The 13,617-nt window shown below is 26.5% G+C and overlaps 2 protein-coding genes across 2 annotated transcripts; one reads left to right on the plus strand and one right to left on the minus strand.

Moving 5' to 3' along the window:
- Positions 1-300: 300 nt before the first annotated feature.
- On the minus strand, positions 301-1,186 carry LOC112682807 (transmembrane emp24 domain-containing protein 2-like). The gene is made up of 3 exons (XM_025553546.1): positions 1,048-1,186; positions 716-961; positions 301-577 (listed from the first exon to the last, which is right to left on the minus strand). Exons 1-3 carry the CDS (start codon positions 1,184-1,186, stop codon positions 333-335), a joined length of 630 nt encoding a protein of 209 aa, XP_025409331.1. The 3' UTR covers positions 301-332.
- A 3,728-nt stretch (positions 1,187-4,914) lies between these two features.
- LOC112682803 (hydroxylysine kinase) lies at positions 4,915-12,045 on the plus strand. Its single transcript, XM_025553541.1, has 7 exons — positions 4,915-5,281; positions 9,763-9,889; positions 10,401-10,472; positions 10,571-10,698; positions 10,932-11,103; positions 11,166-11,416; positions 11,849-12,045. Exons 1-7 carry the CDS (start codon positions 5,144-5,146, stop codon positions 12,014-12,016), a joined length of 1,056 nt encoding a protein of 351 aa, XP_025409326.1. The 5' UTR covers positions 4,915-5,143; the 3' UTR covers positions 12,017-12,045.
- Positions 12,046-13,617: the final 1,572 nt, after the last annotated feature.

Raw genomic sequence — 13,617 nt, forward strand, 5'->3', positions numbered from 1 at the left:
GTTTCTCAACAGGATTCTTGTTGCTACTTCTTTTTCAGTTTCATTTATTTCAGTCAATATTAAACCTAAATATTTAAATTGTTTGACTTATTTTAATTCATGGTAGCCCACTTTTAAGGAAGGATACATTCTTGTACTATCTCTTTTCTCCATCACATGTTCTGTTTTGCCTCCATTCATTTGTAAGCCAATTAATTAATTTGAACTCTGATTATATTTATTATAAATATATGTATACTTAATTTAAATTATAGGTATTTTTTAAAAAAAAAACAATCATAAGAAATTTACATACAAGAAATAAAAAAAAAAGTATTTTAAACATATTTAAATCATACAACTCTTCTGACTTCAAAATATCTTTTTAAATAATATACCTGGCCAATAGTCATAGAAAGTAACACAAATGATTCAAAGAATGACCACATGACAACACGTTTATTTGTGGATTCATTGATAGCTCTATGATTTTTATCACGCACGTTCATATATTCTTGTTCATGTTTAACACTTGTCAATGCAGATCCAAGATTTCGAAGCATAGTCTCCAATTTCTTATGTTCTCCATCTTCTCCAGCTATAAAATGAAAAATATTAAAATAAATAATCTTAATAGTGAATATTGATTACAGTAATATTAAGTAACATAAGGTCAAACAGATATAAAATTGGTGTTAACTAGTGATTTTACCCATATATATTGTAATATATTTACTTGGATTATCTTTTTCAAGCTCTACTTTTTCTGGTTCAGTTACTTCCATACTAAATAATACTACTTTTGGTGTCATTGTTGACATTTGATTACTGAAGCAGTATGTATAAGCGCCTTTTTTAGTTGCCGCAAATGTATACTTTCCACTAGATTCTCTCAAGCCTTCATAAATTAATTCACCATCAGGATCAATGATTTTGACATCAATATCCAAGAAGCCACCTTCAGATATTTCATACATCAAACCTAAAAATGAAATAAAATTTAAAAAAAAGTAATTAATATTCCATTAAAATACTTAAAATTAAAATCTAAAACATTTTAAAACGCACCCATTTTAGAGCCAACCTCAACTTTGTCAAAAAAACATTCTTCGGCATGAGCGTCAACAGTCAAGAGATAACTGAATCCTTGTTGAAAAATACTAACTAATAAAAGGAACTGAATTAAATAGAAAATTGATTTATGCATTATGATGGAAGTTTTATAATTATAATTGAATAGAAATTTTTAATATTTCATTAAAATTAAAAATAATTGTTACATATATCATACATTGTTATCACTAGTTCCTTGATAATGATACACGTCATCGAAAACGGGTCTGTCTATACCATGTCATGTAGACATCTAACCTTTAGGCCGGCCGCACACCAAAAGAGCAAAACTGCTTTAGTCATCGTTAGTCATTTTTGTCTAAAAACAACTAAAAACAGTTTGTTTTGGTCGGTCGTACACCAAAAAAAGCAAAACTGTGTAAGTCATCGTTAGTCGTAAAATTGTAGTATAGTATTTCAGTCACCAACATGTCTTCCGACGAAGAAGAAGTTATTGTTCCTATTTTGTGGTCTTTGTTGTTAAATATCGAAGAGGATGAAAAACAAAAAAGAATGTGGGTTCATCCTTTAAATAAAAAACGTACAACAAATAATTTAATCAAATGTTTTTTACGTGAATTACGTAATGATGATTTAAAATTTAAAAATTTATATAGGTATACAAAATGTATAATGTATAAAAAAATTTGAAAATATATATATTAATATATAATATAATATATAAAATATATATATAATATATAAAAACAGTGATCATATATTATTATTAATTATGAATTATAATTAATTATATTAATGAACGATCGTTCTGCAACGTCAGTGGTATCCAACTAGTTAACCATCTGATACCGGTCAAACTGGCGGTTTGACTAATAAAAATTGTTTTGTTTTGACTGACGGAATAGAGCATGTTCTATTTCGATAAAACACGATTAGTCATGACTAGAATTGACTGAAGAGTAAAAATGTTTTGTTTTGACTATGACTTATCAGTGTGCGGGTTTCACTGAATTACATGTGTTCTATTTTTAATTAGTCATAATAAAGCTGCCTCAGTCTGCTTTAAGCAGTTTTGCTCTTTTGGTGTGCGGCCGGCCTTAGATTACGAGACATACTTGCGCGAAACCGGACGCGTTTTCGTTTTAAATTTTTTCAGTCTTATTTGGAATAGACTATATATTTACAAGGAATTATAAATACGAGGAATACCTAATGTTACTAATAGATAACAAATCACTGCGATTTGTTCGTATAATCGCTAATATCCGGGAACCGGTTCCCACAGGTCGACGCACACACATTACATTAAACGCTAATAACGTCATGGTAACATTTTCGGTGTCACAAATTAACAGAATAACCCCCAGCCATAAGACATATACATGTCAATATTATACTAAATAATTTAATATTTTAAAAAAATTTTTTAATAATATTTTGTATGTTATACAAAATGTTTTGGGTTCAAAGATATCGAATCACTTTTTGTCCAATTTTCTAGTTATACCATTATTTTAAATTATTCTATACTTTGGTAATCATTAAGTCCAGGTTCATTGGTTGATATGTACGTACGTCTGTTGCTTATGACCTCCGTTATTCTGTTATGCTCGTACGTAGTCTATGATTTTGATTATGGTGTCCCGAAAACGTATTTCAAGACAGTCTATTATCCCGGATTGAGACTTCAATAATGTACCTAAGTTCATAGGCTCAATATGATTTTTAGCACCCCTGAGTTCAATTCAGCACTCTTGTTTTTCTCAGAGCTATATAATCTATAATAATTGCAGTTAAATACAATTTTATTTTATTTTTAACAATTTCAGCACCCCCAATATTTGGGCTCTAGTTGTGCCCATGCCTATGTTTGCATTTTATTAAATTCTAAGTTGATAAAGTTGATAAAATATAAAGTTGAATAATTGATTCAATCAATTAACATAGTAAAAAAAATCATAACATATACTCGAAGAACGTTGGTTAGGTAAGCTTAAAATATTATAATGTCTTCTTCTCCTTCGCCTTTCTTCTAACTATTTGTGGTCAGCAACCCTTATCTTAAAACACTACTCGTAATTAACTTATTATTAATTTACTAACTTTCCACATCCCCAACGTAAACATCAATAGCGGTGCTAATAGCGACTCACTTTTCTCACTTAGTCCCTTTTTTTTAATTTACTTCTATTTACTTTTCATAATTATGGTTTATTATCTCAATTTTTTGAGTAGTATACCTATACTATATCCTAAATTTTTTTTTCTCTATTATGATATTATTGAACTATAATAATCTGTATAGGCTTTTGCCTATGGGTTAATATCACGGTTATAGATTTTAATCATGGTTAATATCAATTATCTGCTATCTTATTTATATAATTGTGGTGATACGGCGCGTAACCCCACTATCACACGTTACCAATTATCACCCCATGGTGTGTATTATACTATTGTCAAATTATTTTATTTATGTTCTTTGTAAATGTGAATGTTGTTCAGCCTGTTGTATGAGCTTCGACGGTTACGACGATCGCTCCGTGAAGCTTTGCTCGCTCTCGCCACCGATCCGTCAACCGAGTCTGATCTCTTTTCTATATGCCGCCGTCTACTACGCCATTTTGTTTCGTTTATTGTATATCTATTTTATATACCCATTCCTTCGGACGAATTTTTTGTTATTATATTCCTCGATCGAGTTAATTGTTTATTATACGTATTTAACATTTTCTTAAATAACACCGCCTTCGTGTACCTTTATTTCAATTACCCTTCTGACAGTCATTTGTGGTGAGTGGTTCACACCAACCACACACGCCTACACCCCACATAATTTATGGGTTATCTTTGTAACCTGTGTGTACTATCAAAGTGGATGTATTCACCTTGTGTACAACACTGTCAACATAGCCCTATCATACCAAAAACTTAACCAGTCCAAAAAAATCAAAAGCGAGACAAATGAACCGCCCCAAATGACATCACTAATATAAATAAATACTACGCTACAGGCAGTATTCCTATAGATCAATGGTTCTCAACATTTTTTTTGTTAACGGAACACTATTATAAAAGTTTTCGCGGCACACTCAAGCACTTGATAACAACAAAAACATTGGCTACGCGCTAAGATTTCCAGTTGGGTTAAAACCGTTCAGTTTACCTACACATGCATCGACTTATCTATACAATTGACATTATAGAGTGCGCAATTCTTACGCTATCTTTTCAGAATCAATAACTAACCTATTTCTTGAGAAAGAAAAAAAACTAACAGAAATTCAGGATAATAGAACACTACGACTAAAATATAATGAATTACCACTAGTTAGATTTTTGATGTATGCAAAGTCAGAATATCTTGTAATAGCAGAAGAAGCAATCAATATTTTGTCTCATTTTTCGATTACCTACTTATGCGAGTTAGGCTTTTTGGCATTAACAATAAACGTCAGAGGCTTCTTTCAATTGATCAGGGAATGCGTGTGTGCTTGTCTTAAATTTAATCACGTATTGAACTTTTGTGTAAGAAATGACAAGCTCAAGTTTCTCACTAATAATTTTTTTCAAATATTTTCATTTTATAATATAATATTCCTTTGCTTAAATAATTTAGTTCTCAAAATATTTTTTTTATGTTTTTATATTTTTTAAAAATAAATGTAATGAAATAAAATACCTACTGTTTCCAATATATATTTATCAGCGTAATCACAAATATCAGATATTTTTCGCGCCACAGTAGTGTGCCGCGGTACACCAGTTGAGAACCACTGCTACAGATTGGATTTTACTCATAAGGATGATAGATAAAGACAATAATCATGTATATTATAAGAACCTAATATTTTAATTTGGATAGGGAACAGGGCGTGGTAGTATGTGTATATCTTAATCAGTTGAATGTTTACAATTTTAAAGTGGGTTGTATAACAATTAAATATAATTGATGCAGACTGATAGAATTATATTGTTGTTACCGAGCACACACAGACGTGTACAAGATAGAGTTGTGAAAATCAAATACCTACGGAAAATAGATTTTAAGGTTTTGTTTCATTGATTACCTTATTTATAGACTTATGAAATGGCTGATTTAACAGAAAATATTTGTGCTATGGTAGACAAGCAATTAATCGAGGATATTTTGAAAAACGATTACGGTTTTATCAATGGAAAAATCCGAGAATTGGATGGTTACGATGACAAAAATTATCATATAACAGTATGTACATAGTTGTAATTTAAAAATTAATAGTAATTATCAATAAATAGCGTTGCCATATGTCCTGGGAAACCGGGATTGTCACCGATTTTGAACTTAGTGTCCCAAAAAATGTATTAGGGACGTCTATATGTCCCGGCTTAGACGTTTAGAGGAATTGTAGAATTGTTTAATTTCGATGATTTTATCTCAAAGTACAATTTTAATCGTAATCGATTAACAATATATAAAATAAAAACAAAATTTGTATTTTCACATATAAATATATTCTACTACTCAATATATTAAAAGTTTTTTAAAAAGTATATTACTCAATAATGTGTTTGTTTTTCCCGGTTTCGCATTGTAAATTTATGGCAATCCTATCAATAAAAATAGTTCACAGTGCGATATAAAAAGTTCTTAATTGTATATGATTTATGTATATTTTATATATATATATATATCCAATTACCCAGAACTTATCAGACTTTTGTAATTCTTTTAATTTTAATATTCTAAAATGTTGGTGTATAATGTTCCAACTCAATAAAGAAAAAAGAATTGATAAGCCTCATAATTTATCAACTGCCCAACAATGATTACATTCGCATATGTTGTTTTCGTTACAAAGATGTAATATAGTAAATCTAGTTTCAATAGAATCAATTTTGTGCTATAAGCTTCAATATTATATTAAACTGACTTTTTATGAAATTTAAAGGAAAATCATAATCTGTATTTTATGCGATATATTAATATTTAAGCGAGTTATGACTATGTTAAATAATATAATTTATAAAAGTTCATAACTTGCTTGGAAATTTAAATATCGTAGAAAACCCTAAGAAATTATATAGATAATGTTTTGAACTTTAAGTTTGACAATAAGTCAGTTTTCTGTAATATTAAAACCAACAACGAAAAAAAATAATTCTACGGACATACTGACGCAACTAAACACTTGGAGGCCCTAAAGTCAAATATTAAATGGGCCCCCCTAACCATAAATGTAAATGGTTTTAAAAATCGCCGATTCCTCCTTTCTCATAAGATAATCAAAACCATTGTATCATTAAAAAATTCATAAAATCCAAAACAACCATTTGCATTATCAAGGGGCCCCAAAGTTTCACTTTGCTAACTTACCCGCTAGTTGCGCCACTGTACGGACAGCAGATTTACGAAGCTGTACGTTTGCAAGATGAAGACAAAGAATGCAGGAGTCGTGTCTAAATTTTAGTATAGTTATTTAAATATTTTATCGACATATCTAAAACCATTTAATTTTTGTGTATTGGTGGTTTGCTTATTACTTTACATCATAAATTCGTTAATGTTTAAAAAAAGGTACTATTGTTTATAGTGCACTAATGTGAAAAAAACAAAATCCTAGTTATTTTTTTCTAATAGTATTTGCTATAGATTATGGCTTATCAGTATTATAAAAAAAGCTAATCAAAATTTTAAAATTTAAAATATCCAATTATGTATATTCAATTAAATAAAATAATTAGTTTTAATTTGAAGGCCAGATTCTAGATATTTTTTTATTAATTGTTTTCAGATTTTTTGAGAAATTCTCTATTGTATTAATTCACAACATAAATTATTGCTTGTTTGATTTTAGTTCTCTAGGTGATATTTGTCCCCATTTCTTAGTTCACCTACAATTTTTATTATGCTGTTTTGTTTAACTCCATTTAAACTCTTATCCTTGTCTAAAATCTAAATCAACAACTAAAATTATTGTCAAGAGCAATTGCAAATTATTTTCGTGGGGGGAAATTTCCCAGATCTCGACCCCTCTAAAGAAAATAAAGAGGTTCAAAAGTTATAAATTACTTACTACGAAAGTATAGAGAAAGAGAACATTAATTTATGTCATACAGTTGTAATACTTGTATAAAAACATTTGTATACTAAAATAACTATAAATTTATACATTATGTGTTTTTTATAATATCATAAAAACATTTATTTTTTAGAAATTTGTAAACCCCCAAAAAAAATTAAAATACACTACTGGTAAAGACAAACCCATTAGTATTTTTTTAGTGAAGAAAATTAAAATTTTTTATCACAAATATAATAGCATGTCTTAAAGTGAATATCTAAGGCACAGAGCCCACCAAACATGACACGTGATCTGACGAATAATATGACCAATAAGTAATAATTATTTAATTTACCAAAAGCAAAATAGCATTTTCATTCTATTTTCTTACTTGACATCACGCTTAAATAGGGCGAATGTAGGAAAATATTTTGAGTGGAATTTTTGAAAATATTTAAATTATAACATTTTGATTAATATTATGCTTTATTATATAATATATATATATTACAAGACTTATATTATTTATTACTATTATACGTTGCATGTTCTTGCGTCTGCAAATGTGTAGATGGTGTAAAAAAAAAACATCGTACACTCGATTGTTCTTTAAGATTAGTAATGATGTTTTTTTAAATTGTCATTGAAAGTAAAAATAAGTATAGCTTTTTAAAAATTTAATGCATTAAATTAAAAAATAAATAGCTGGCGTTTTGTAATTTTTATGGGTCATCCATAGGCCTCAATTCCTCTTTTAATCATAGACACCCAGAGGTAGACTGGTAAGTAAACGGCCCAGTATTCTACAATAATAAATAACAGGCCCAACCCGTTCATACCATCCTCTATGAATACCTACTTACTTTTTCGGGTAGTTTATCAAATATATTTAATATACCTACTTGTTCCTCTTGTAGTCTGTAGGACTGAAGATTCTCTGAAATATACTAAATATTTCTCTTATTGCGATTATAACAGTAATTGCATGGAATACCTAAAATATTAGTTACACATTGATTTCAATTAGAGCAAAATAAAAAAGCTAGTAGAGCTCGAGATTAACTCGCCTTTGTTTTGTAAATTAGGGCGGTTGTAATGCATTTTAAAGAACAACCAATATTTTCTTCAATAAAACTATTTTGACAAATTTATCAATGTGATATACAGAAAAAATATAACCAGATTTGAATACAAAAATTAAATTTATATTAAAAAAATTATTAAGCATCATTATTTAAGTGAGCTTTTTTTTTATTAAATCTGAAGTACTTTTCAGATATTCGAGAATATCTGAAAAATCTACATTTTCCAAAATATCTCGCTCAATAGACATCAACATAAATATTTCTAAATTATCTCCGTTTGTTTTTTAATTATTTTTAATTTGCTAAATGACCTCTCGTATTTTACCCAAGTGTACACACATAGTTAAATTGTATTCATACACAGAGTATAAGTTTCTGAAATTAGAAAAGTAGTACATATTTCATAGGCGTGCATAGGGGGTATGCAGGGTATGCAACTGCATACCCTAAACATAGAGCCTTCTTTCTAAAACTACAAAAAATAAATAAAAATGATGACATACTTGGTCTTATGTATATTATGTGATTTTGTATTACATTATGATTTTTATTATATTTTTATATTCAGTCCCAGACAGTTTCCCTATTTAAACGTATTACTCAAACTATTTCAAGTGTTATATATTTTTTTTTTTCGTAATTTATTTTAAATTTTAATAATGAAGACAGTTATAACGATTAAGAAATGGTTATTCAGTCCATTTTTTCAGGAAAAAAAATTAAAATTTGTAATTTAATAGTTATAAAGACCAGAATTTCAAACGCTTAAATTAACTTTCAGTTTTAGGGGGGGGGGGTAGGCAGTGGCAGCCTTTTGCATACCCTGAAAAAGAGGTCTGCGCACGCCGATGACATATTTAAAGAATTGAGCAGTTTATGGACGCATATACTTAATAACGATCTTCATTGTGATGTACATTTCATTTTTTATTATATCCTGAAATAAATATCATTTAATAAAATTATATTACATTTTAATACATAAATAGCCAAAAGGTATTATTATATATTTCATAAGAATTGTAAATGTATGTACGATTTACTTGGTACCCTTTGATATTGTTGAAGCGTGTTTACTATTATTTTGATCATTCATGTCATAGTCATAGTTCACACTCGTATTAAAATCAAAATCATCAGATTCAAGATCGACAATATTATCGCCATCACTTTTATAACTAACTTCTTATATTTTATAAATGGTTTTGTTCTATTATTTAGCGAGCCTAAAATATATTCATAGATATTTGAAAATCATTGTAGTTCGGAAATTAATTTCTGGTGGTCGATACCAACCAAATCAGATAAAGGGCTTAAATAATATCTCGGATAGAGCTGATTTTTAAAAAATTTTGGAATTAGGTATTGGATATCTGCTATAATGTGCATATTAGTTGAAAAATAATTTGTCAAGTTGCTAATTAGGTGATCAACAACACAGAAACATTTCTATACGAAATTTATCTATAACATTTACATTTTTCATCAATGTGTAATTTTGATATAAAATTAATTGATAAAAATACATTTGTTATTTGTTATAGCAATAAAAAAAATATATATATTTTAAAACTGTTTAGGAAATTGAAAAACACATAGAAGGAATTGAATTTCCTGTTGATGGAATAGTTCTAAAATTCATTAACTCCATAGATTCAAAAAATCTGTCATTGCTTGAAGCACAAACAAAGTTAACCCAATATCTAGGTAAAATTTTTTTTTTACTAAAAGTTTATTTATGCACTGTATTAAATATGTACAATTAGATAAAAATAACTTAACTAACCTATTGTATAGACACTAAGTACTGTAACCTTAAGTAATACATTTTTAATGTATGAATAATTATATAATATGTACCTATATATTTACAGTGGCAAATTTTAAAATTTTTTGTGGCGGGTTTTCAATTTTTTCTAAAAATAATTCTAAAGGTATAAATTAATAATTACATTATTCTATTATTGTTTTAAATACAAATGAAGAGTTATTTACAACCACATTATTTAAATTAATATTCTCTTTGTCTGTACTTTTGTAGCAAATAATTTATGACTTTTGAACCTTTTTTTCTTTTGGGGGGGAGGTGTTGAGACTGAGGAACCTTCCCAAAAAAAAAAAAAAAAAAAAAAATAAGCCACTGCACAGTTATATAGGTATTATATTATACATTATGGGATGTTTTTTAATTGAAATATATTATTTGTTTTAAAATTAGAAAATTTTGGAATCATCTGTCCAACTCCATTGTTAAATAAATATAGACAAAGTTATGGGTCTGTTATAATAAGTAAGATATATAGAATGTCTAATATTTAAATAAATCAATTAAACAAATGTATGATTTAAGTTAAAATCCAGAATTTTTATACATATTTATTTTAAAAGATGATAAAATGCATGCAGTCAGAGCTTACAGATATATAAGAGGAGAAACAATGAATAATGTCATAGTTAACTCAGAAATATCTACTGATTTTGGTTCTTATGTTGGTCATTTAACTTCTATTTTAAAGGTAATTATTTTTATTTAATAAATACCTATAGATATTAAGAATTATTTCTAAGTACAATAAAACTTCCATATAACAGTCTCATAGGGAATAAATAAAAATCGTAATATATGGAAATTTGTTAAATATAATTACATATTGATTAACTATAAAATTCATGGTAAAAAATAATTTGTTTAACTAAAAATGACGTTGAATGAAAGTTTCATTGTACTTCATCATTCATTTATATTTAGGAATTCAATCATGACGGATTCCATAGGAATGACTTTTTATGGGCTTTAGAAAAATCTCCAGAAGTCTTAAAATATGTGGATGTTTTTAACCAAGAAAAACAACAAATAATTACAACAATTTTAAATAAATTCCAATCTACTGTATTATCAAAATCGCATAATTTTACAAAGAGTATTACTTGTTTTAGCAATATAATAATTCTATTTTGTTAATAATACATTCATAATTTGTAGGTGTTATTCATGGAGATCTAAATATGAATAATATAATTCTAAAAGATAAAAAAATACATGGCATTATAGATATAGGAGATGTCATATATTCATTTACAATATTTGATTTTTCTGTTTCGCTATGTTATTTAATTCTTCATGAGTTTAGAAACAATAATGCAAAATTATCTGATGTGAAAATTAAAAGCTTTGTTGATGCTTATGAAAATCATTACGAAAAATTAAACAGTTTGGAATATTCAGTTATACATGTAAGTGATTATGCACCATAGCTCATTTATTTTAACTATTTGAAATAAATATTTTAATTTTGGTTTTGTCAGTTTTCTAAATAATTGCGCAGAATAAATTATTTATAAGTCATACATTAGCATAATAACTATAAAAAAAAAAAAATGTAATTGATTTTCTGCACAAAATTAATACTAATTAATAAATAAAAAATAAAAAACTAATTAATTAATTCATATAGACATTATTATGAATTTTTTGAATTTATAAAACATTCAATCTTTTGCCATAAAAATGTCTTCTTTCCACCATTTTCTTATAGTATTGAATTTTCATTTTGATAAAAAATTTTCCTATAATATTTTATTAATATCCTCATTTTCATAATTTTTCTAACTGGGGTTTTCACTTTTAACTAATATAATAACAAATAAAATATATTGTTTATTTAGACTTGTGTATGTGCTAGAATTTGTCAAAGTTTGGTTTTGGGTAAAAAAACAAGCTTAAGAGATTTATCAAATAACTATATTTTATCAACACAGAAGAGTGGATGGAGAGCGCTAGAAGAATTAATTAATATCCAAGAAGATGAATTTATTAAGTTACTTAAACATTAGTTTTAGAAAATGTTTGTAAATTTATATTATTTATTTTAATATTATATATTTATTGTTAATTTATAATCAAAATTTAACCAAAAACAATAAATTGTTTTAATATTCATATTTTATATTTGCACTAATTTTATGATTTGTGGCTATATTTAAAATATAAAAGTTATACAAATATAAAGTAAAAATATAATTATTTCAAATTTATAAGTGTACTGACATTAATTAAGAAAAATTAAAAAATTATATCAAAATATTATTCTAAGCTATGAGAAAAAAGTAATGTTATTTTGTGATCATTGGTTTTAAATATTTAGGAATATACTATATATTATAATTACTATAATTCTATGGGAGGATGGTTGGTTTGGATAAAATAAACAAAATTATAAGCATAATAGTAATTTTTAAGTTTATATGCATTTGAATCTCAAATTATTTTGTTAAGATGTATACCTATCTTATGTGTATATTTACTTGATATAGCTATCTTCGGTAACACTTATTATCAAGTTTAATTTCATGTTATATTTAATTATAATAATATAATATATAATATAGTATTGTCATTTTATATTAATTTTTTATAATAATCAATGTGAGTTCTCTCAATAACAGTAGTTTTTAATAATTAAAAGTGTTTATATTTATATTTGAATATTTAGTACTATAAATTAATATATTTATATGTATAAATATTATAATATTAAATGTATATTTATTCTTCAGTAATAGTCTTAAAAAAACTGTATATAAAATTCTAAGTGCTACCATATTAATAAAGTAATCAACTTAAAGTATATAACCTTTTATATCATCCTTTTTATTATTATATAAAAATAATGTACATGACGTACGTTACATATTAAGTATAAATGTAATTGTAAATACCGTCAACAAGGGTGAAATAAACACGATTTTGGACTTTCACAGTCTCCTACATCTTCAATATTAAAAAAAATCTAGTATAGGCATGGAGTATAAATTACTACATTTGCATAAAAAAAAGAATTTTAACCATAAATTGGTTAAAAATAAATAAAAAATGAATGTTCCAAGTCACTTTGAGTTTCGGGTGACATGAAAGAGTTAGGGGTTTTTAATGTTTTTGAGCATTTAACCTACAATACGTTTAACTTGAAACACATATAGGGTATTTAAAAACATCTTTGTACATATGATAACCCAAAGAAGTCAATAAGTGACCTAAATATTATATAAAAAATAAACACATTCTATTGTATCTCCAACAGTATGAGTTTGGTTTACACAAAAAAAAAAATGGTTTTTATGATAACAGTTTATAACATTAATTTCTGTTTAATGATAAGAAATATCAAAAAATATGATAAAATATTTCTGATTGGAAATGTAACAACATAAAATATCATGAAAAGATAAACGATATATAATTAAAACTCTGGAAATTCTATCACATTCAATAAAGAAAAGTCATAGTATTCCAAGTCACCACTAAAGTTCCATTTCACCCGTGTTGACGGTACTTCATGAAATCTGGTGTTAAATAAATAAAAAATAACCTGACTTTTACATTATTTGGGTTTTACGCACAGTTTAAGATAAAGTTTATCTAAAACCATAGTCGA

Source organism: Sipha flava, unplaced genomic scaffold (genome assembly GCF_003268045.1).
Source record: "Sipha flava isolate LNK unplaced genomic scaffold, YSA_version1 211_pilon_pilon, whole genome shotgun sequence".
NCBI classification, from domain to species: domain Eukaryota; kingdom Metazoa; phylum Arthropoda; class Insecta; order Hemiptera; family Aphididae; genus Sipha; species Sipha flava.

Coding starts and splice junctions, on each gene's coding strand:
- LOC112682807 (XM_025553546.1), bottom strand. CDS start 1,186: ATGCATAAATCAATTTTCTATTTAATTCAGTTCCTTTTATTAGTTAGT. Junction 962..1,047: donor TGAGGTTGGCTCTAAAATGG/GTGCGTTTTAAA, acceptor TTTCATTTTTAG/GTTTGATGTATGAAATATCT. Junction 578..715: donor GCTTGAAAAAGATAATCCAA/GTAAATATATTA, acceptor TTCATTTTATAG/CTGGAGAAGATGGAGAACAT.
- LOC112682803 (XM_025553541.1), top strand. CDS start 5,144: ATGGCTGATTTAACAGAAAATATTTGTGCTATGGTAGACAAGCAATTA. Junction 9,890..10,400: donor AAAGTTAACCCAATATCTAG/GTAAAATTTTTT, acceptor TTTTAAAATTAG/AAAATTTTGGAATCATCTGT. Junction 10,699..10,931: donor ATTTAACTTCTATTTTAAAG/GTAATTATTTTT, acceptor ATTTATATTTAG/GAATTCAATCATGACGGATT.